Below are 25,445 nucleotides of genomic sequence, written 5' to 3'. Positions count from 1 at the left end.
ATTCATTTTCTGTGGCTGGGTGGGAAGTTTTCAGATTTTTGCAGATACAAATTTGATCATTCTGAGCAGCACCTGTCTGACATTATCTGATGTCAACTCTGCGTAAAAAAGTAGGAAATTGGAGTCTTTTAAAAGCGTGACCCTTTGTTGGAAAGTAATTGCTGTGCTCTGAGAAGTCCTCTTATTGTGTTGGGGTCAAATTCGACTTGACTTTTTCACACAATAGGAAGGCTAAGAGGCTTTTTATTTCCCCTTTATTTAGCTCATTGTCTTTGCCTTGTTGCTGTACTTTTGCTTTAGCTATGACGTCAAACCCGTCTTCTTTCTACCTGCCAACATTGTCAGAGGGCTTTTATTTTGAAAGAATTTATAACGTTGCTTTGTGTACAAGGTTGACACGATTGGAATACCTTTGAGAGCAGCTGCCATATTTGATCATCTCTTATTTTGACAGTCGTTAGCTGGATTAAACCATGTCTGGTTAGTAAATAAATGGAAGCAACAAACACATTTCTGTTCAAACACCCGAACACGACTGTCATAATAAACCCTCCTCCCTCCATCCTCTTATTTAATATACAAGTTGGGTTTGAAGGCTTGGCCAGAAGGGTAATCATCCTTGTCCCTTTCATTTCCTGTCTAACTGTGCTTAATTTATGGCAGTAGGAGATCGCCACACTGCTCCTTTTATTGTGCTGATTAAGAATTGATCAGGGATGCGTGCCATTGCCGGCTTCCTCCCTCTTCCTGTCACACCATGTACGGACATGCACATAATGTTTTATGAAGAGGTGTGTGAGATGACATTCTTTAACGGCTCCCAACACATGCAATGCTCACGGGATGTTCCTGGACTGAAATGTATTGCAGAGCGTGTGCTGGCAAACGTAGAGTTCCTGCTACTGACGCACAATTTAAATACACTAAGCTTGCCTTAATTATTATCTGGTCCCCCTACTGTTGAGACAGATCAAGCCGTCCTGGGCCTGGCTGGGCCTGGCTGGGCCTATCACCACCGTTTGGGGTTAGCATAATACAATGATTGAACAGAAGATGTGGAACAATTGGAATCTGCCTTCCTGTCAGTACTGAACAAGCTAGCGGTAGCGTGTTGGCTACTAAATCATGTCTTGCCAAACATTTGTGTTGAACTAGTGTTGGAAAAAGATAGCTAGCTTAGCCTAGCAGCCTTTGCTGAATCACATCTTTGGTTGCTGGTCTGTCCAACTGTGTCCCGTGGCATATTGATCGTTGCCTGTTTACGTTGCCCTTGGAAATCGAAAAATGAACTTGAAGGTTCAGACTACTTTACCTTTGGAATTAGTCTGTCATAGGGGAGATGGTAGCTCTGTCTGTAGGGACTTGGCTTGGGAACCGGAAGGGTGGCTGGTTCAAGTCCCGGTATGGACCAACCGTGAAATTGGGGCTGGTAGCTGGAGAGGTGCCAGTTCCTTTCATGGGCATTGTCCCTGAGGGAAGGCGATTGTGGTCGTCATGAGGAAGCCCTTGCACTTTCTATAAGTATCAGTGTCACTGTATTTAAATGTGGTCCGGATGTGTAATGAAACACGACCTGTCCGTGGCAGCTGCATCGAAATCCGATTGCCCTTTTCACCTGTGCTTTCCTTTGAAATATGCAAATACCACTTCCTGAATAGCGTCTTTTTTTAACATTGCTGCATTGATCACACACCTGCCTCGCTTTGCATTAGCATGCACATTGTACTTTGGCTCTCTGCCCAAAATTGCTAGAGCCCCGGCCCCGCGACTGCAGCTTTGCCCTCCCTAAGCGGCGAGTTGCCGGCCTGCTGCACTCTGATATAACCTTGTAGCTGTGCTTTTCCATGCACTACATGGCTTTATTTCATGCCTGCCCTTTCTTTGTCCCCGTCCGCAACCCTTTAAAAGTCAATATTGTTTCCCCAAGAAGGCACTTACACAGCCTCATGCTCCGTCTCAATCCATTTTCATCATCCGTCCAAATGGGCAGCTGTTGGGGGAGTTTAAGACCCATATATGTCAGCACATTGTTTCTAAACCGTGAAGCCTGTTGTGGCAAAAAGCAAAGGTGTAATGTAGCCTAGAGCTTCTTTGTAGCATTTTATAGCACACTGAAAAGAGAGTAAATGTGTTCAAAATATAACACGGAAAATCCCCCCCTCAACTGTACCTGATTAAACTACAAAACAAGTGTGCTCTGGTAAGACAACAAAATTACCAGAGATTTAATCCCAAACAGCTGCAAACATCAGCTGAATGGGTTGTTCCAGGTGAGGCTCCCTCTTCTCCACTTCAGCTAATTGCTGACTTAGTATTGAGGATGGAGGTGGTTTGTTCCGGCGTTCAGCTGCGTGTTCAAGAGGAGCGTAGTGTAGGTAGAAGGGCAGAGGGCTGCTACGCTATTAATCTCTGTGTTTCTCGAATACACAAACAATTTTGAGCAGGCTGCCCAACATGACACTGCAAGCGTGAGGGCAATTCAACTGTTTATTCAGAGCCACGGTGCCTTCTTCCTGCTCTCTGTGGTTGGAGTTAATTTTCTTCTGCAGGCTGGTTGTTGCTTTTTTAAGAAGTTCTCCATGTCTATCTGCTAAAGCGTGTCACTTGTGTTGTTTTTGCCATAACATTATGACCATATAATATGGTGTAGGTCCCCCTTTTGCCGCCAAAGCGGCCCTGACCCATCCAGGCATGGACTCCACTAGACCTCTGAAGGTGTGCTGAGGTATCTGGCACCAAGACGTTAGCAGCAGATCCTTTAAGTCCTGTAAGTTGCGAGGTGGGGCCTCCATGGATCGGACTTGTTTGTCTGGCACTTCCCACTATTTGATTGAGATCTGGGGAATTTGGAGGCCAAGTCAACACCTTGAATTCGTTCCTCAAATCACTCCTGAACTGTGTTTGCAGTGTGGCAGGGCACATTATCCTGCTGAAAGAGGCCACTATTGGATTGGTGTATTTACTGGCGTACCTGCTAATACCTGACTGCGTCATACCGATATTAGTATCCATATTGGTAAAGCAAAATCTCCAGTTACCTTTGAGTTCATAAATCAGAACTGTATCCATAAAAAAGGAACCACAAGCCCTCTAGAGATTACAGAGCCATATATCTAAGTATTACATCAAATCTTGCACTTAGAGAATAGAAGAAAACATTCTCCTAGTCTTGTTTGATCAGTTTTTCCCAGTGCTCTTTTTAATCTCTCCTCTTTTGGCCTCCCCATAACCTCCTTTACTTTCCCACTATCATTATTATGGTTTCAGCTGTCTCCTCTGGCTTTTTCACTCTTTGAACCCTCTCCCTTTCCACTTTGTTGCCCCCCAGCCTGTCTTGTAACCGTGGCTAACATGGCTACAGAAAAAAAATCAGCAAAGCAAAATTTGAGCAAACGGCAAGTCCACACATTGCCTATTTAGCAAGTCAGCAGTCACTGCGGAGGGACTTGCCTCGAGGCTCCCTGGACACCTTTTGCCAGCGATAATTGAATCCGGGGTGGGAAAAAAAAACTCCCCGGATTTCTAAGAAACTCTATTTCAATCCCTGTGTTCCCTGAAGGGAACAGATTGTTAATTAGTTTTTTCACCTCATTTGTTATTTATGCATTCTGTCTGATCAGGGAAGGGTGCCAGTATGTGGGGAGGAGCTGCATCTGTACACATGAACACACACTGGACAGTGTAATCTTGACATGGGATAACAGGAGGACTGGATTGTACAGTCACCTGGTTTATTGGTTTTTAATTGACCTCTTTGGTTGTTCAGACGCTTAGAAATTTCCTGAAGAAGACTAATGTTCTTAGTGGTTTGTTTATCTTTTGTTACAGCAAGTGTGCTCTGGTTGGTTTTCCAGTGCCATCTTTGAATGTACTGTTTCATGTTACTAGCTGATGACACCAAACTACTTTGCAAATACAAATCAGTCTGGAACGTTATCCATTGGCGATGACCAAGTTGTGCATGGACGCAATTTGAAAGACCTACAACTAATGATGCAAGAAAACCGATGATGTAGTGGTGGACTGCTAGGTTAGCTAGTTATTTCCAACATCCTAATTAATTGGCTTAAAGGCAGGACATGATTAAGTAGCCAACACTTCGCATTAGTACAGAACGCAAACTTTCCACTATATTGTTGCATAGCAACCACATCACCTGCAGCCATCCTGGTTGTTAAGAAAACGCTCTGTGATTGGCCTGAACAGGGCCAGGTCAGCTGAACATCTCTTCTTGGTTGGCAGCTGATGGCTGGATGGCTTTACCCCGTCTTAGCCAGGTTGTGGACCAGTGTTGTGCATGTTAGTAGTGCAGGGATAGTTTGACTTTTTGAGCAAATGTGTAACAGTGAGAGTAGAAGACTGTGACCACTGTTGTTTCTAGCTGCTAAATATGGAGCTAGAGCCAGCTAATGGTTAGCCTAGTTTAGCAAAACCACTCGAAGCAGGGGAAAGCAACTAGCCTTAGAGGTGCTGGGAGGTGTAGTTTTGAATGTGGCTAGCTGTTTTTCCCTGTTTAATGCGTCGCTAAGCTAATCTCCTGTTGGCTCTGGTTTTATATTTACAGTGGATGGCACATAAAGGTGACAACAGTCTTCTCATTAAACCTTTGACAAACTCTGCATCTGAGTTCCTTTAACCATGTGTGAGTCATACCGGGCCCTGCTGCTGCCGAGGTCTTAATGATCTTCTCCCATATGCTCTTCCAACACTGGTCAGCCTGCGGTTTAGCTTCTGTTACTCGTCCACACTGCAGCTCGGGAGTACACTGGAACATTCTGTGATGAACAGGGTATTTATCCCGTTGGCCTCTGCTTCTCTGGTGTTCCTGCTCAGCATGGCTGCCAGAGCTGTAAACCTTTGCTCAGCGCTCTCCTGGGCCTTGCATATGGACATTTAGATGTATTCCTTCAGTAGCCAGGACCTGACATCGATCGGTTCCGCCCTCTGTAGTTGGGCCAGCTCACTTTTCTTTACTTTGGCTTCCGACCATGGTTTCCACCGAGGATACTGGCTGTGACTTGCATTACTGAGCGCGTAGCTGAGAATATATGGTGCTATTGCTGTGGCACGTACCAGCTCACTGGTTTCAGTAACAGTGTGGTAGTAATTTAGATTGTGGGTAGTACTTCACTGGCGTCTGCTGTCGTACCGTTTGAAGGTGCACTCTCAATCATCCTTGGCAGTAAAGGTCAGACGCTGACACCTGTCTATTGCCTCCATTGTGCTTACCGGCCTTTAATGGAGTCCCATCTTTTTTGACACTTCAACTCCATCAAGGTTCTCTATATTTCTCTACTACACACCAGGTGAATAGGGTTACATTGCATCAGGTTTTAAAATGGTATGCTCAATTTGTTACCTGTGGGACTCACTCTGCAGTCTCCTCACAATCTCTCCTCCTCACTCTCCTAACTCGACGCCAAACTGAAGCCAAGATGCTTAATTAGCAATTTGTTAAGGACACCGTCTCCTTAAGGCGACTGCGGTCTCACAAGGCCCAACATAAGAGCGGGCTGACCTGAAAATGACCCGTAGCAAAGCAGAGACAGAGGATGATAATGAATGGGGCAGCCGCGAGGGAATCGGCGCCGTCTTGGGGATCAGCAGAATAGTTGTGATTTCTGCTGCAGTTTTCGAGTTGAAAGAGTTTCCCTGGGTGAGACGAAGTCTGAGCACGCTCCGAGGATGCGTGGGCGTTTTCTATCCGTGCATGCACAAGAACACTTTAACAATTTCTACAGTTAATTTCACCGTAGAAACCACCAAAAACACACCTTCCCAAAAGATTTGTTGGACATTTAGCGGAATTTGAGACACGTCACAGCTTGTTGATAAAGTAGTTCTCTTTTAGATGCGTTTTTAATTTGAACATTTTTACTCTTTTATATTGTGGCCCATAAAATAGTTCCTCAATTATTTGATTCAATGAAAATGTATAAAGGACACTTTGAACCTTTGAATGTCTATCTGGTAAAAAATTCAAAACATTTGCTGAATGGAAGTTTTTGAAATGTGATGATTAACTTTGGTTTCACTTTTTCACATCAGTGGAAAGAATAATGGGGTTTTCGGACTGTTGGTCAAATAACAAACAAAGCTCATTTTGCTCAGACTTCGGTAACTTGGAATGAGCATTGTCCATTTTTAATTAGATTTTCCAAATTATTTTTGACTCCCTGCACAGGATTAGCAGTACAGATAACGGACAGAGGAAATTAGTTTTGACAATTGAGGCTGGAATTCACTAATGGATTGAAGCTGCTGAAAGCACCATAAATTGCGCTTCATTTTTGCCTGCGATGTGCTCCGTCTCAAGATTCACAAAGCAAACCGCACTGATGATATTCAAGCGCAAACGCGCCCATAAAGTTTCACAGGTTTGCTCTTGTTTTGCGTCTGAATGTGGAGAGAAGTCGTCTGCAGCTCCGCTCTCTGCTGCGCGGTGCTGCGCTCTCAGCTGAGCGCACACTGACGGATCTCAACTCCATGCACAGATCGATGACGAGCAGGGAGAGGAGGGGGCAGCTTGACAGGTGTTTTTTCTAGTTTCACTGTCTGTAACGCAGCTTCTTTTCTTGAGCGAGCCCGCAACAGCAGCTTGTCCAGATATAATAATCTCCGTCTGCGTAATGGCCTTATACGTCTCCAGTACAAGTGGAAATGTGTGCCGGGGATGAGCCTCGGAAAGCCCCGGACCGATTGATCTCCCGATTATAATAATAATGACAAAATATAATTTACAGACCTTTAAATGTTTTTGATCACACAAAAACAGAGGAATTGTTGTCATGATGTCATGATATACAGAATATTTTCACTCTAACTGCGCAGTGTTGTTAGCCACGAGGCCAGAAAGCGGCCAAATTGGCCCCCAAATGTCTGCATAATGACTCATTTAAATACGCGCTAACAGCACCGGAGCACAGAGACACTGTTTGCTCTGCAGCTCTTTGGGGTGCCCTCTGCATGTGCTCCAAGAAAGAGGCGGAGTCTTTTTGTGTCATTTGTTTCTTGAGCGCAAAAGCTGTGCAATCCTTTAGCGAATTCCCTCTTGAATATATATAAATATGAACAATATACATGATTTTGAAAAGCTAGCATTAAGTGATCTCCTGCTTCTGCAGAACTAACCCTTTAACCATCTTCTTTCTGTCCCCGCAGCGAGTTGAACTCCAAACTACAAGACACTCTGGAGCAAATCGAGGTACGTGCGTCTCTGCTTTATCTCTAATCACATTATTTGAAAGCGATATCACTAAAGGGGCTTTTAGCAGCGAGCAGTCTTTGGCTCTAACCTCGTAATTTTTGAGCAGCTCCCGTCTGAAAGAAGCAATTTCTTCTTCATTCTGACATTTTAATAGTTTGCCTTTCTCATTCTGGGTCGAGCAAATATTGACACATTCAGAAAGTCATTATTGTGAGGCAATAAATTCTATCTGTTTCATCTCTGGCTGTGTCGTGATGCTTGTGTGTGATAAATGGTATGCAAAGCAATTTTCTCTGCAACGCCTCTGCTGCGCTTGAGTAGATTAATTACTTACAGATCTGTCTGTACACAGGAAACAGGCACACATGTGCACACACACACACGTACAGAGCCAGGCACTGAGGTGCTCGTTTGTTTACCTGTCGGCCTGAGTTTCGAATAAACAAAGTTAAATCCTCTAAATCAGAACGGTAAACAGTTGCACAAAGGATTTAAGTATCTAACAGCTTCACCTTAAAAGCCCAAAACCATCATATGAATATAAATACACTCTTTCATATGCGTGACTCACTGTACATGGAATACAGAAGCATGTGCACGCGATCAATATATTTTCCAGTCCGATATTCGTACACAATAGAGGTTGTCATTGAATGTCGGTCAATGTAGTGTGCATCATCCTTTGACTGCCAACTGCTTTGTACACACACACACACACACACACACACACACACCCCACTCTAAGTAACATGCCGACCATCTCCTGCTGTCCACGCCCTCTATAGAAAAGCAACCATGCGGCCAACTGAGGAGGAGCGAGGCAATTTTTCTATGAAGATAAATACATTGTGCTCCCTCAGCAGGATTATACACAGTAGAAATATCTATAAGAATATCTCATCAGTAGAGTGGTGTAGCTCGTACAGTATGTGCCGTCATGAGATGCGTTTGGCATCACAGCAAGATGATGGCTGTTGTAAATGTAAAGAAAAAATAGAGCTTACATCATCCCAAAAAACAAACTTTACTTCCTGCTAACTCCTGCTAAGCCGCTCATTGTGTTTGGCGAGGGAATCAGCTCAGTGCACGGTCAGGTGTGTGTGTCTAATTGCCCCTGATTAACGGCAGGTGTGGCGTCCTTAGGTTCCAGTGCTCTGCGGTGACTCATTATCTCACCATCAGAGGTAGTGAGAGGTTTCTCAGGGGGCTTTAGCATTAGGGACCCCGGCCCGGGTCCGACTACACTTTACCCCAAAGTCCAGTTCGTTTAGTGTGAACACTGTGTACCATACTCGAGCACGGTTCGTTGATACATACCCGGGTCCACTTGATCGGTTCATGTGTACTCGGGTACAGTAGTGTAGTAGGCATAGAGCGAAGGTCGGCTCCATTGTATGGGCTTGGGATCATGCGATTCACACGCTTTTCTACACTGCAATGACAACAGAAACAATGTTACGTAGTTGCTGAGACTCCTCTTCTTCTCCTTGTTTTTGAGGTGCATTACCGCCACCTTCTGCTTCAGAGTCCTACCGCAAGTGTACTCGGGTACAGAACCAAATTATTAATGTGAAAGCTGACCGGCAGGGGAGAGGAGGGGGCAACCGTACTCGTGAACCTAATGTGAAAACCCCCTAAGTGTTTTCTCTTGTTGTTCTCTCCTGATGTGTAGGGTGTGAGTCCGTGTGGGAGTCCTAGTTTTCTCTCAGAGTAGCTTGTTGGTGCTGGGCAGGTCTTTTCTGCACACCCTATGTCTTCTCTTTGAAGGCATCCCCCCAGTTGCCATTGTGTTTACGTTGAGAAGTGGTCTCCCTGAAAGTTCAGTTTCTTGTCGTCTGCTTTGCAGCACTTGTTTAGTTTTCCCTTATTAGAGCGCTAGTCAGTGAAGGCAGCTCATTTGTTTGTTAGCTCATTATTATTTTGGTGTGTCCCCTCTCCATCCAATCGCTTGAGATATTTGTGGTTACACCCCTGGTGTGCACTTGCGTCTAATTCCCCCCATCCTCCTGACATAAACAATCCAAGTGAGCATTTTTACAGTCTGTTTGTTGCCTTCAGCTCGGTTCTTCTCAGTGTCCTTGGTATGACAGTCCTGCACTTTTGATACAAGCAATGAGATGTAAGCAAGCGATAATCTGGATTGTCATTTAAATAAATGTCTGTTAAGTCTCTATCTATCGCTGAATGAGGTAACACAATGGTGATTGAGCCTATGGCCCACTGATGAAAGCCTTTGCAGTATATAGTATTATTACAGACTGGGTGTCTGGTGCGACTTTGGCGTAAAAAATCACAAGCAGCGCCCAGTTAGTGACGCGCTTTCCATCAGCCAGCAGTGGTTGGTCTGTCAGAGAGGGTAGGCGGAGCTAAGCAGCTGCTTTTCTGGTCTCTGCAAGTGTTGGGAGTAAACAGTAATCTACTATGGCTGAACAAACAAAGAAAAGATGGATGACTACAGATACAACTTCAAAAATAAGTGAAAATCCAAAGAAAAAGAAACAAATTTGACGCTCAGATGAAGCAAACATTCTAAAAAGGAAAGCGACCGTCAGCCAGGAAAATCAAGAGTTACAACCAGCTGTGAACGTCACACATGCGACACTGTCTGGATACCTGGGAAGTGTGCTCCCGCAATTACCATTTATCGCCATAGGTGCCGCCAAAGAGAACGAAACTGAGATCTTCGAGATTACAACTTTAAATACTTCTCCAACTAGACATAATCTTCATGTTCCTTTGAATAAAACGAAGGAGCTCTTTACAGTAACACCCACACACATGCTTTTATATTTTCTTGCTTTGTATTTCTGTGAATCTAATAAACTGTTTAGTTGATTTAATCATCCAACGGTCCATCATAAAGTATCGTTAAAGACCCTGGTTTGTTTTGTTCATATTTCCTAAAAGTATTTCAACTATGAGTTCGGCTCAAGACGTCAGACTTGTAGCTCCCGCTGACACTACTTAAAGAATCGCTGTAGTGTCAGCAGTATTTGTGTCGGTTCAGGTGTGTGAGAAAAAGCGTGATCACACAATGCGTTTGATCAGTCGCTCTTTGTCAGCTCTATATTCTAAGAGGTCAGCGTATTGTGTCAGGGTTGTTACGCTTCCCTGTACTTCCTAACTTCCATCTGACCTTGTCCCACTTTCGCTTTTTCTTTCTTTGTCAAAGACTTACCCACACGCTCGCACATATACGCCCCCACATCCACATCCAGTTACCTGCCCTTGGCCCCGTGTGGAAGCTTTACATCTGCACATCTATATCTAAATCCCTGGACTTAACGCTGATAATCCCTCTCTTTTCTCTCCCCCTCGCCTTCTCCCCTCTTCCCTTCCTTTGTCGTCTCTCTGTCTCTGCCAACAGGAGCAGCTTGATGTCGCCCTTTCAAAGACGTGTAAAAACTTTGATGTTTCGCACTACACCAAGGTCCAGCTGGCCTACACGCTCCTGGGAAAGACACAGGTCAGTGGTTCGACTCGGATACCGGGAATGGATAAACATGAGTGGATATGACGGCCGGATTGCTGCATTTGTCCTTTTGTTTGACTCTTTGTCTTCCTTTATTTGGGATTCTTTCGAGGCGATTGAATGTCAGCATGTTGTTTCTGCATTTCCACAACTCTTGCATCCATTTAAATAATAACTGTATTAAAAAAAACCTCCTCAGACAGGCGGCATGAATCATCACAGAAGACAAGAGAATGTAATTTGATCTAGTTTCCCGTCATCATGATCGTTCATTCCTCTTAAGGATTCTTCTCATACACAATATTTAATGTTTGCGTGTCATCCTTTGTGATTACATCGTGCTCTGCTTACTGTCACTCAACAACCACCCACATAAATCAACCCACAAAAAGGAGCCGAGTTCTCCAAAATAATCCTCAGATAATATTACGCTCTCAAAACATCAAGCCCAGACGAGTCAAAACAACATGTTTGTGTTTGGAACAATCACAAAGATTACCGTCGTTTCTGTCTCTGAATACCTGTGGAGAAATATCTTTTCTTCTCATGTCACAAATCACTGTGTTCTGTTCTCAAAGCTCTGATCTAATGTCGGACTAAAGCGAATGTTTTTTTCCTTCGAAGGACGTATTTCAAGGCCGATAAATGCGTCCTCCGAGGCCAAACTAATCCCGAGATTCACTGCGCACCAATTCAACCAAAATGATGGACTTTATAAACGCTTTTAATTGTAGTTTTTGTTGTAGTTTTTTGGTTTCCAATCAATCGAATAGCTAGTGATTAAAATGTTTAAACTTAAAATGATCTTTAGAACAATATGTCAAAGTATTGCAGTATTATGGACCCGGTTTCTGGTGTGACTTTCGCCGAGTTAGTGACGCGTTTTCCATCACCCAGCAGTGGTTGGTCTGCCAGAGAGGGTAGGCGGAGCTAAGCGGCTGCTTTTCTGGTCTCTGCAAGTGTTGCAAGTAAACAGTAATCTACTATGGCTGAACAAATAAAGATCGATGACTACAGATACATCTTCAAAAATAAGTGAAAATCCAAAGAAAAAGAAACAAATTCGACGCTCAGATGAAGGTAAACAAAGTCAGCGAAAAAAATCAAGAGTTACACTCGGAGCCAACAGTGGACGTCTGGATATCTGGGAAGTGTTTTCCTGCAATTACAGATTACAGATGACATTGTCAGAGTTTGCTCCAAGATTATTGGAGTCCAACAAGATGACCTTTGCTCTCTTTGGAGACAGCAAGTAATCAAGAAAGCAGAAGGAATAATCTGTCAACCTGACCATATCCTATTCAAGGATTTTCCACTTATGCCCTCAGGCAAGCGGTGTTAAGTGCCGGCACGGAAAACGTACAGATATGCAATCTCCTTCATTCCTTCTGCCATCACGCTACAAAACAGTTTGAATTCAAAAGCCAAAGAGAACGAATCTGAGATCTTTGAGATTACAAGTTTAATTAACATGACTTTAATAATGTTAGCCAGCTAGCTAACTGTTGCTGGGTGACAGGAGCGACTCTTTGTGATGCAAGGGTAAGGGCGGGAACAGCTGGTGACGCAAACAGGAAATCCTGCGTAGACCAGACCGTCTCAATTCAGTTCGGCCTTAGCGGTCAACACAGGCTTCCTCCTTTGAAGGATGCAGCCACTGAATTGAAACACAGCTACTATCTTGATCACCCTTAAAATACAGTATACAAAACAGCTATAGTGAGTCTCCATCCAGCTACACGTGATCATTTTGAACAGTGATGATGCTGCTACGTCCGTTCCTTATCCAACATTTTGAACCCTCACATTTTTGCTGAGCACACAGGGGATGGTAATTAAAGTTTATTTGGCTTGTGGTGGGGGACGGAGCTCAGCCAGATAGTTCTCGATGGATGTATGAAGACTGGCCAGACTAAGATTGAGTTATTTTGGGCGGATTAATGTCCTGCAAACATGGCATTTGACTGTACAGCTGTTATAACACCAGTGTGCATTCTTTGAATGAATGGGAGGGAGGTTATGTAATAAAATAATCGGTTTCTCCAGCTCACATTCTGCAGCTCTGATGTGCGAGGGCCTTTTAACAAGGTGCTGTAGAAATTGTGGTTTTAAACATGTTGAATTGATGCATAATCCTAGTAACAAAACTAATTATTTAAGTGTCTTCTCTAGACGAGGGTCTGTACACGCAGCGATCATCATGCTGTTTCTGGGGCAACTGAAGCAAAACTCTCAGAGAAGTTGGGACAAATGTTTAAATGACTTCTGTTGCGGCAGGCAGTCAGAATGGATGAGGGCAGCGGCTGTGCTCATGAGCTTGCAGTGAGAAAATCTAATTGCTCTGCAACACCCATTACCTATAGGGCTTTGCTCAGCGCACTGCCCACGTCTCCTGGTGTCCTCAATTCACCGGGGTCCCACAGCGAGACTGTGGGTGGGAGCTGCAAAGGGGAAAATGGTGCTAAATGAAACTTCACTTTAAAGGAGAGTAAGGGAGTTGAACTGCAAAGGGATAAACAGAGCACAGAGCCGTGGAAATCAAATCCCTGATTATTAATGATAAATGAGGTAATGGAAAAATCCTTCTTTATATGAGTTCTGATATTTAGGCTCATCCCATCAGTATTTATTGGGAAATTATCGCCCGACTGAGCAGCTCTCTTTAGCTCTACGAAGCAGTTATAAACCCCACAGCTTTACACTTCTGTTCACTCTCACTTTTGTACCTGCAAAACGCCTGGTATAGTACCTGCAAAGGACCAAACAGCACACAGACAAAAGTGTGACTGGCTGTGGAACACAGTAAAGCTACAAGCAACTGATATATCCTGCAATAGTTTGTGGAAACAGAGCAAAGAAGAGTGAACTACTAAATGAATGCTAATGTTGCTCCCGAGCTTGCTAACATGTTAGCCATAGCATATTAAGGTGATAAATGACACAACCCCTCAAAACATCGTTCTCTGCAGCTTTAAAGAAGAATTTCCCTGCTTAGAGTTGAACTTAAACGAAGCCAATCGCGGGTGGACCCAGTGATCGTCATCACCGCCCGACATATATATAATGTTATAATGTTGGATGTCCAGACTAAACGTGGGTGAAGTTTCAAATCTGTTGGTAAAAGTATGTTGGAGTAATCCCCAGGCTTCTCAGCTCGGTCTGCAGGCTGCTGGGAACGCCAGGTTTCACACAGTTTTATCTACACGCTGCACTTTGTTACGTCACAAAGTGCAGCCCTCAGCGAGCTGGCCAATCAAAGTAAAGTGAAGTGCTGAAAGTGGGCTTGTAGGGGCGGGGTTTCTTAAAGGGACAGAGCTGACTGAGTCGTTTCAGGCAGAGGCTGTATGAGGGCCTGCATAGAGCACCAGTGTGAGAAAAATTAGGAGTTTTTTTAACTGTAAATGATGCTAAGCTACTCCACAGGTATCACAGAGTCAAATATGAAGTTTGAAATCAGCATGAAATCCCCCCTTTAAATATCACAGACCTATAGCTTGCCTACTTAAAATCAAAGGTTCAATAAATAACTGACACAAAATTTTAAAACTTAACATAAAAATGAAAGGTCCAATAATAGCAATGAACACACGTCACATTTACAGGTCGATGTGGCAGCACGGAGGAAGAAGTGGGACCTTAATGCTGCCCGGTCTTCAAGATTGCAGAACAAAAAATCAGGGGAAGCAGCAGTGAGACACTTCACCGTTGACCCCAAGAGAGTAAAAGAAAAAGTAAAACTGAATCTATGTCCGAGAAAGATGGTAAAAAGGCCGGTGTGCCGAGTTGCAGGAGGAAGAGACCCCACTTGATCAGGATCAAGTGACCACTGAACCGCTAGGGGGCGTTTGTGTGTCACCGTGGTAACACTTAGAACCATCACATCCCTACATTACAATGTAAGAGTAACTTGGATAGCTTATTTGAGTCATTGTGCCCAGAAAGTGGCTCATTTTGGTGAACTGGCTCAGGGAACGATATGTGACATGATTGATGCACGTTAACAAGCTGGAGGCAGCTACAGACGTGTAAAGAATACAATAACCGGAATGCTTGACCCCTGGAGAGAGGGGATCAATACATAGTTGTTTTTATTGATCACCTTGATGAAACATTTCTGTCCTGATGAGCAGTGTCTCCAGGATGACAGTGAATGGTTCGATGATAATGCCCACATTGTAACCAATTGGAAACCTGTGGGGTATTTCGATCTAGCACTAACTCCGGTTTCAGAGTAATGACTCTTATAAAGTAGATACAGAATCGCACATTTTCCATCTGACTGCAAATAACTCCAATTATTGCACATACAGCACGGGTCTCCGGGAAGTTTAATTTGCATTTCCTGCTGTTTATCGCTTTTCACGGCTCCACTCTGGCAGACGACAGTAACATCCTGACACAATAGTTTTCCTAACAATGTGTTTGGCTCTCTCCGCAGACCGCTATGGACCAGCTGCACATGCACTTCACCCAGGCCATCCACAACACAGTGTTCCAAGTCGTGCTGGGATACGTGGAGCTGTGCGCCGGCAACGCTGACACCAAGTTCCAGAAAATGCAGTACAAGGATCTGTGCACGGTAAGCAGACGAGTCTCAATTCAGTCCACCAACATTCACCCGTTCTGTTCTCCGTTAACAGTAACAGAAAAGGTTCAGTCCCCTTTGTTGGATACCAGTGTCAGGACTGACCGCTTCTTCAGTCAGTTAAGTGAAAATTTGAATAAAAGCCTCCAACTGCAAAGTGCTGAAAGGACATTTGACACACTGCTGAGCCCGTTTCACACACTTTGTTACTCACATTACTCCTCGTAGCCAAGCGAAAAATGCCTTATTTCATGACAAGGAGCTCCACAGATTCTCCATTATCGAGTGAAATGAAGGAGGGGAGGAGAGCGTGGAGAACAGTGGGGGGAAAAGTACATTCTAGCCCCTAACTATGAGATAATTTACCCTGCTCGTAAAACAGAAGCAGTGCACTGCAGCAGCAGCGGCAGCAGCTCTGCGTCCTGGCACACGAAACTCACTTCCCTCTCTGTCGATTTCTCTCCTCCAAAATCAAAAAAGATCATATCTGCGGGGCCCCCGAAGCAATAACTTGGTGAACTTATCATGAATTAGCCGTGTTACACTCTGACCTTCAGTGTGCAGAGGCATACAGAGGTACAGGTAAAGGTTATCTGTGCCCGATCGGGGTAAACTTTGTTTGTCTTTCCCAATATGTCAGCTCTCATAGTTTCAGATCTGGCCTGCTGTTTGACTGCTTGACGGATATGAAATAGCGTTCTTGCTAACTCTGGCATGTTTACATATATTATTTTTAAACTGACTTTCATCAACGTGCTCTGTCCCTGTCTAATAAACTAATATATACATATACTAGGAGCAACTAGAGTCCTTTACCTCTTATCTTCTTGCTTCGTCTTCTCCTCTTCACTCCTCTTTTACACCTGCATCCTTCTTTTAATGCATGCTTTTCCACCCCTGTATGTAAGTGGTCTTGAAGGACCAATATTCAGTTTATAAATGCATGTGAAGGCTTCTGTTAGTTGGACGTGGGTTTAGACCAATAATTGTATATAAAGATGGACGAGATGTCTACATCTGCTCCTGCGACGGTGCGCTAACATCGTGTGCTGGTGACGTCTTTTGGAGCCAGAGCTGTACACTAGAGATCAGCAGGTGGAGCCACTGTAGCCACTTATGCTAACCAAAACACACTTAACTTAAAGAAAAGAACTGCAAAGATCCCTCACGTTAGCGTGTTTAACAGCAGAACAGCTTCTTGTGTTGGTCTGAAGCAGACGTTCACAGATATGTAAACTTTAATAACTGTAGTGATTGTTTTAGTTACGTCTCCTCTCACTGTTCCTCCTCTACTCTGATAATCAGGAACAGATCGGCTGCAGGAGCCGTATTTGTCAACAGAGCTGTCAATCATCCTTTTTACAGCATCAAATAACTAATTAATGAACACTTGGACGTAAATCAGCATGCTAAGAACTAACTATAATGACAGAAACCATGTTTGAGAAACATGATTTGGCGTGTATTTTGATTTTATAATTTGACTCATGTCCCATCTGTTAACATGGAGCAGGCGGGCTTTATGACCTATACTGCAGCCAGTCAGCAGGGGGCGACAGAGAGGGTTTGGCTTCACTTTTAGGGAGCTGTCATGTCGTCCATCTTTTTATACAGTCTATGGTTACACCATGACGGGTTGATAGTTGCCTTTATTCTCATTTACAAGATGTTTTTACCGTATGAGCTGAATAAAAGATTAAAATATCTGTTCCTTTGTTATTTCAAACTGTGTTTAAGCTAAAGTCTGTTCTGTCGCTATAATAAGATGTCAACTCGACAGTGAAGAGCTTTCCTGATCTTGATGCCCAAAATAGGCTCTAATCAGGAGATAATATCACTCGTATCTTGGCGCATTAGATTCCCAAGCAACTTCTAATAATTTTCTAATCTGCCATCCTAAATCAATTTTGAAAGATAAGCCAGATACACTGATGAATTGGAAGCTCAAAATAAGGTATTCCGCCTACATGACTCCATGTGACATGACATACTTTACTCTGCATGCTTTCGCTCTTCTCCCGCTGGAAACTGTGTCATGGATCCCCTGAAAGACTGTGTGCATGCATGTGTACAGTAGTTACAGACCGATCCTTACTTGTGTTTGATAGATACCCTGTCAGCACGCCGTGTCGCCTGGATGATCCCACTCATGCCGCAAACGTACACACACACATCCACTGTACAAACAATGTTACCAACTCAAGATTGATGGGACGTGCCGTTACACTCTCGGGTGTTTGATCATGATTGATGGGGCGGCACGCAGACACACAATCACGAACTCAAATAACGGGTGTGTGAACATCATTTGTGTGGAACATTTTCTGCTTGTCTGCAGAGGCTTTTATGGGGAGATCAAGTATTTTCCTTACTTAAGTCACTTAAGTACCTGCCTTTAAAATGTCATAAGGAGAACTAACGGAAGAATAATGAGGTGGTTTAGAAATAAGTGCTACAAGTCAGAAAATAGGCTTCAAAATATGTATTCAACGTCCTCCGGTGTCCCTCTCAGAGCGTGTATGGGATAATGGGGAAAAGATGCGCCTATTGACTTGTTTACAAGCTCTGTATCGCTAGTATTTAAATTACACCTGTGACAAGACCAGCTGAAAAAATGTCAGCTAAGCAATCCTCCCCGCTTCAACGAATACCATTGATTAGCTCTTGAGCTAGGAATCGAACCAGCTCGGGTGGACCTGCACAGTATAGACGTGAAAATATTGGGTAACTGTATCAATATGAAAGTTAGTGTTTGTGGAGAGGAGCAAACTTACCCAGTTGTTCCGCCGATAAATAAAGGTTAAGAAGACGCGAGACCCTCTGAACTTACCTCTTAGTTATGCAACTTAAAATTCAAGGGAAATGCGAGCAGTCGGAAAGGTCAGCTCTGATTGCGAAAGGGGTCTTATTAATTTTACATCAACATCTCATCATTATTGGGCAGCCTCACTCCTTATCAATCCCCTAGTCTGTCTGACTCGTCTCCGGATGGAAATAGGACAGTTCACTCCCAGAATCATCGGAGGTTCTTGTGGGAAAGAAGGTGACTGTAAATGCGGGACTATATAATCTACTGCATGCCAGAACTTTGGGCATTTATAAAACTTTCGGTTCATACTTTTTATATTGCAGTAGTATTGATAATCATCCAGCCAACTGGTGGCTTTCTACACTGAAAAATATGGAATGGAAATACTCTAAAAATTAAGTTAAGTCATATTTGTGGAGAGATGAACATAGCAGACTCGACAGCTGCTCGCGAGGATTTTTTTGTTTTTTTTTAACAAAGCCATTAGCTGTTCTGATGATAGAGAAATCACTCCAACAGTATCCAACAACTCCACATCAGTAACCCACAGTGATCCATCCCACTCTCTGTTGTGCAGTGTCCCATTATTTTGACATACCCTGACCTTTAGTGCAGCTGCATATCAGAAGGATGGACCCATTTTTCAGGCTGTGCACTGGATGTAGACACTGTTGCTTTTTTCGTTGTTAAGCATCGCCATAATCCTGGGCCAGCATTTTGTGTTTAGATAACTGCGTCTGCAGATGGCTTCATTACAAAATGAAACTTATCTGCTGCCAAACATTGTACATCTCATCATCCCAGCGCTATGGAAGGAAATTGATTTCTCATGTAATTTGTTGTTATAACTCTGTCACAGTATTGATAGACATCTGAAGACTGCAGCTGGTTATCATGAAAAGTGTTTTTATTTATTTCCTTAGAGGACTGTTTTGTTTGATTTTAGATTCTCTCTCATCGTGTTGTTGAGTGTGGCAAGATTTTGTTGTTAAAGTACAACTTGAAAAAATGAGCATATAATTGAAAATGCGTTCCTGTGCAAAACACCAATTTCTTACCCCATTCATTGTCTTATCAGGATTAAAGTCTGGTTATAGCAGTTTTACAACTGTGTTGGCAGCTATGTTAGATTAAGTCTTAGTCTACAAATGCTTATTACTTTTAGTGACATTTTAGTCATTTTTACACTTTTAGTCGACGGCAACTCTGAACATTTTAGTCCAGTTTTAGTCAATAAAAGGTCATCACATTTTAGTCATTAGTTTTAGTCAGAACATTTCTCTTTAAACTAATACAATTAGTCTAATGCAGTTATCAGAAATTGGTATCAAGTTGTACAAAGTGTTTGAATCTGTAAAGCACCATTTCACTCTCTTAACACTTGTGTCATATCCGGATTCCTTACCTTTGTTGGATATTCTAGCCTCGACTCTCCCACCGATTCTTCACACCTAATTTGTAGCCACAAGGTGTCTCTCTGCCTACCGTTACTACAGTGCAGTAAAATGAAGTGAGTGCATCTGTTCATTTTTTCCGATCAAACACGTTTTTCCATCTCGTTAATGAAAACAAAACATAAGTGTCGTCAGAGTTTTTATTATCAACAATCTATTTTTAGCTTATCATTTTGCTTCGACATGGAAAAAACTGGTAGATGATGAACATTTTTCGTCATCATTTTTGTTAACGAAATGAACACTGAACTGCATGTTGAGAGCTGATAAGAAAACATTTTATTGCCCTGTTACAGTCCTGGCTGTAATTTTTGTATTTTTTTATTTGTAAGCTGTTATTTCGTTTATCTAAGCTAATTTATAGTGTCAGCCAGTAGTATAATAATTCAAGTTTAGACATTAGCTGTGACAAAAGCATCGGTAAGTGACAAAAGAATCGAGAAATCCAGTTTTATTAGTATTAAGGGTGTACCACAGGGTTCTATTCTGGGTCCTTTGCTTTTTGCATTATACATAAAATAATGCTTTGTTCATTCTTACGCAGATGATAGTATTACATTAATTACATATTACTTTCAGTTGCTGAGGCCTTTGTTAATGAACAGGCAGATGTTATGCCATCCAGAATGCTGAAACTTGGCCTTAACCAAAGACAAATATATTCCTCTCTTGAAGATTCCTGTAAGAGAATGAGTGTTTTTTTTATAACCAAGAAACCACCTTGACCTTACTACATAGATGTGTTATATAAGTATCATATATATCGTACAGCATTAAGTCATGTTTCACAGTGTGTCAGTGTGTTTCATGTGTCACAGAGTATGTGTGAGAGATTTCTCTATAAGACCGTGAAGTGTGCTTTGCGTCTTTGCTGGCACAGCAGGTCCACACTGCTGACTATGTTCTTGATCTCTCGCAGGTTAATCTGTTAGTTTATTCTACTTTGGAAAGGAGCGGGCTGTGATTGTCTTTTCATAAAGAAAGTGAATCAGCTAATTCAAGACTACCTGCACTCTCTTGCACGTCTCTTTTGTAGGAGTATGGCATTTCCTTCATGCACGCTCCTCCACACGCCCACACAAAACTGAAAAAAAGGCACTCAGTGCTTTATCTCTTTCAAAACCTCCCTGACACAGCTTGGCATACGTTTTGTGCATAATGACGGCTAACTGTCTTCAGGAAAACCAAGCGGCTGTTCCAAAATAGATCTGGATCCTTCCTCTTCTGAGAAAAAAAATATCCTCCAGCATGTTGGATGGCTGGTTCCATCAGAAGTTTCTTTCCTATTTTTTTTTTATGTGTTACCTTACCACAGGTGTGACATGCAAGCACTCTACTGTCAGTTTTAGCATTTAACATACACACACACACAACCTTGAGAGGAAAGCAGTTCTGGTAGGGCCAGCTGAGGTTACATCTTACTGTCAAACCCACTGAAAATCTTAACCCACACCCACACTCCTTCCACTTACCCCAACGTCGTGTCCCCTCACCCCAGTTGCCTGGCAACATGCTGCGGCAACACGGTCGGCTGGTGAAGAACATGGCATGCCAAGTGTAAGCCTTGTTTTGTCAGAACTGGTTCATTAGCTTACCTGTCTGCCCGGTGGTGCTGGAGCCTGTTTGTAACCGGAGCTGTTTTTATGTGTATTTATTTATCTGTTGCAGGCTGCTCTCCTAAGCAGTGGTGCTTAATTAGCTTCGTTGACTGTGCATAATGTCTTGTGTCTGTTAGTGGCACTATTATGCTTTATTTAATGCTGGAGACACACAAAAAAACATTATTACAAGAATAAAATGACATACTCTTGTACTTTTTTCAAACAGTGCCATTTTTTCCTGACACAAAAAGCTTTGATTAGAAGAGTTATTGAGTATTTCGTACACGGGTGAGAACATTATTGACCGTCTGTCACTTTTCCCACTTTTAATTTGAAGATCTTAAAATGAATGTCTTCAGTATTCAGTGTAGCGAGATAAGATGTCTCTAACAGCAGTCCTTGTCAGCAGCCTGTTGTATCATCCAGGCTTTTTTAAGATAGTCGTCATTACCTTACATTGTCTTGCTGATGGCATTTAGACATCTCACTAAGAAAATTGTCACTCAGGTACTCAGACATGCCAAGAAGAAGAAAACCCTGAAGAAGGTGTTGGAATTCTGCACAGCTGGTGTCTATTTTCTCTCTCAGCAATCACCAATTCTTTCAGCTTGTGGTGTGTAATTTGCGATGCTTTCGCGAGAGTTAGCACGCTACTACAAACACTACTTCATTCTCGTGGTTTACACAAAGCTCGGCTGCTGTCGACAGCACTGTTTCATCTGGCAGTGATTAATTTGCCTCCGAACACGTTGACAGGACTCCATTGGCGAGTTGTGCTGCGGAGCCTTGAACTCTGTCAGTGGCTAGTATTGTGCCAGGTGCACTTTCCTTCGGTGCGCCAAATTTATATATAACACACACATTTTTTTCCAGGCAGTCTAGACTCAGACCTCAGGAACATGTTCATCTGTTGGATGTGTGCAGGAAAAACAGCAATTATCCCTTGAGTGTGTTCTGTTATACATTTTTAGCTCTCTTGTTTTGGATTTAGCACAACTGTGATATGTGTGGTTAGAGCATGGGTAAAAGAAGATATAAGAAGACATACTGTATGTCAACATTAGAGTCGCCCATCATTTATGTATTATAGTCATAGGGGTGGGACAAAATATTGATATGGCAATATATCGTATCGTATTGTATCAAGACATGGCACTCTAAACAGATTTCCCTGCCATTTTGACTCACTGCGTTACTACTGACTCCTCGCGGTGGTGCTTATGACATGAGGGTAACGTGAAAGGAAATTAATTGGCCAAAGAAGAAGCTGACCTCAGGATAAAAGATGAAGAAGACAGCAGGATAATGTCAGACAGCGGTGAAAAGAAGTTAAGAGATGCGCCAGCAACTTTCAAATCCAAAGTCCTAATTTGTTCTATAGTTGTGGAAGTTTATTTTATGTGTCAAATTCTATAAAACGACACCAAATTTGCAGTGAATAAATACATTAATCCTGCACTTTACCTTTTTAGGGGCATATTGTACTCTTCAGTGATATATGATTGTCTTGCAATATGTCAATTATGGCAGAATCGCTGTATCGTGATATTATCGCTATCGTGGGCCATGTATCGTGACCGCGTCGTATTGTATCATATCCTGACATACCCTGTGATTCCCACCCCTAAATAGTCATAATCAGATATCGTGATGTATCATTATATGATTGTCATGCAATATATCAAATATCGCAGAATCTCTGTATCGCGTTATTATCGTTATCGTAGGCCACATATCGCCTATCGTGATATACCCTGCGATTCCAACCCCTAAATAGTCATGTGTAAATTAATAACTAATTCTGCCATGTATTCTTCCAGAATAAGACACAACATCTGTTACTTACTGTGTGTTTTTTTTTTTAAATAACTACTAACACAATACTTTCCCTCCAAGATAACATGAGTCGTATTTCACTTTCACACTTAATTCTTGTGTTATTTTTGAGCCTGTGTTGTTATGGTATAATAAAGTATGATAGCCCCCTAATGTGAACACCAGAGATATTTTTAAATCTATGCTTGGTGTATTATTGAAATACAACATCCTCACTTCAATCGGTCCTTACATTAATTAGCTCTTAAACAAGCTGAAAGCGTTTCTTTGATACGGAAAATAGATGTTTTCCAACACAGTGTCCTTGGACGATGAATAGAGGCGGGCTTTAATTAGATGTTACGTAGAGGACAGCTTATTTTGAGACAGTGCTTGAGCCTTGTATTCTAAAGTAGTCCAGGACAGTGTGTTTCATAACCCTTTTCCTTTTAGGTAATTACAAACAAGAACAGCACATATGAAAAATAAGTGTTGCAAAATCGTTGACCCTGTTTTTCTTCTCTTATCTGTCGGCAGCATATCACCCTGGACAGCTACATCCCCTGCCTCACAGATCTATGCAAGGCATTGTGGGAGGTGATGCTGAGCTACCACCGCACCATGCAGTGGCACGAGGAGCGTGACAAACTGGAGGCCGCACCCGCCCCTGGTAAGAGACGATACACCTCTTTATCCCTATGACCTCTTTATGTCTCCACAACCCATTTAAATACACCAAGACCGGTCTAGTTGTTCTGACCTGACAAAAATCTGAGAGAAGTTCCCTGTAGAAGAGTCTTATCTTGGTGCAATTAACGTTTCAGAAATGAGAGGTACAATAATGAGCTCTCACAGAAAGAGAGAGAGAGGGGGCATCTCTTGGACAAGCTTCTATCTGATGCCTTAAGCTCTCCTTCCTTTCTTCCTATTCGAACTCGCTAAAATCGCTCTTTTTCACCTGCTTGAGATTTACTCATAAAACACTCTGCACCCCGAGCTGCAGGAGCAACTCACAGATTCAGTTTATAAAGAAAAAGGGGTCAGCTTTCTGCACACGCTCAGGAGTGCAGCCTGATTTCAGCATACAGTAGGTTTATCAGTTTTATGGCTGACATAAAGGAATGATTGAATCTTGGTTTATGAAAAGAGACGAGAGCTTTGCGGTGCTCCAGTGCAGAACACAGTGGAGTGCTACAGGCACTGAAGTGCCATATATATTTCCCAGCACTTACTTAGCTCTCTTTCAGTGCAGAGGTCATCGGTGGAGTAAATACTGTTGTTGTTAAAGACCCTCCTCTCTGCGACAATACAAAGAGATGTGCATTACATTTCTACAGCTGTACTGCAGCTGCTTTTATACACACTCATGTTTATTTCATTATCACGTTTAAAGTGCTTCGGGTCTGTCCTAATTGAGTAAACATAAATTATTACACATTGTTTGATTTACAGAGAATTACTGTGACCCAGGATTCAAGGATAAATGTGTAAGCAAGCCATCGTCAGGCAAATGTCACATGCATGACTGAGTGTGTTCCATTGCAAAGCTAAGGCGGGGTACACACTACAAGATAATAGAGCCGATTCTGATCCCTGATTCCCCCCTTCCTACAAAAGTAAGCAAACTCCCGACTTTATGATGGTTCTTAAGATTATGCTGACAGATTTTCCTGAGGTGAGAAGCATGTTAAGAGTGATTTTACTTCCCCCCCGATCTGCTTGAAAGAACGTCATGGCCGCGCTGATTTCAAGTCGTAATATTAAAGTTGTAATCTTGATCGTTCTCTTTGGCGGTACCTGTGGCGATAAATGATAATTGCGGGAGCACACTTCACAGATATCCAGACAGTGTCGCGTGTGTGACGTCCACAGTTGGCTCCCTTTGTTACAGGTGTAACTCTTGATTTTCTCACTGACGGTCGCTTTCTTTTTTTAGACTGTTTGCCTTCATCTGTGCGTCAAATTTGTTTCTTTTTCTTTTTTTGAAGTTGTATCTGAAGTCATCAGTCTTTTCTTTGTTTGTTCAGCCATAGTAGATTACTGTTTACGTGCAACACTTGAAGAGAGCGGAAAAGCAGCTGCTTAGCTCCGCCTACCCTCTCTGGCAGACCAACCACTGCTGGGGGATGGAAAACACGTCACTAACTGGGCGCCGCTTGTGATTTTTTATGCTAAGGTCGCACCAGACACCCAGTCTGTAATAATACTATATACTGCAAAAGTTTTCATCTGTGGGCCATAGGCTTAATCACCTTTGTGTTACCTCATTCAGAGATATATAGTGAGATGACTTTTAAATCCAGCTGTTGCAGTTAATTTATTTTATCACTTTTAACAGATAATTTGCTACCAATATGTAATTTTTTAAATAATGCCACATGTTTTTTTGTGTTGTCGTCAGTAACATTCTTTATCCTCAGATTATTTAGACCTCAAACTTCTTCCTGTTTTATCGTTCTAATCAAGAAGTTCCACATTCTGTTGTACATTTCATGACGCTAA

The 25,445-nt window shown here is 42.6% G+C and overlaps 1 protein-coding gene across 1 annotated transcript in view; it reads left to right on the top strand.

The window, feature by feature from the left end:
* The window catches only part of vps50 (VPS50 EARP/GARPII complex subunit), a 115,559-nt gene that overhangs the window by 31,368 nt on the left and 58,746 nt on the right, over positions 1-25,445 (top strand). Inside the window, exons 10-13 of the mRNA XM_069681800.1 lie at positions 7,162-7,204; positions 10,575-10,673; positions 15,118-15,258; positions 23,481-23,613. Coding sequence (XP_069537901.1) covers positions 7,162-7,204; positions 10,575-10,673; positions 15,118-15,258; positions 23,481-23,613 — 416 coding nt within the window. The remainder of the gene's footprint in view (positions 1-7,161; positions 7,205-10,574; positions 10,674-15,117; positions 15,259-23,480; positions 23,614-25,445) is intronic.

This window comes from Semicossyphus pulcher, unplaced genomic scaffold (assembly GCF_022749685.1).
Source record: "Semicossyphus pulcher isolate SPU_LCO1_2020_fin unplaced genomic scaffold, fSemPul1.0.p SCAF_5, whole genome shotgun sequence".
Taxonomy (NCBI): Eukaryota; Metazoa; Chordata; class Actinopteri; order Labriformes; family Labridae; genus Semicossyphus; species Semicossyphus pulcher.
Note: the sequence above shows the minus strand (reverse complement) of the source record. Positions and strands in the feature narration are given on the sequence as shown.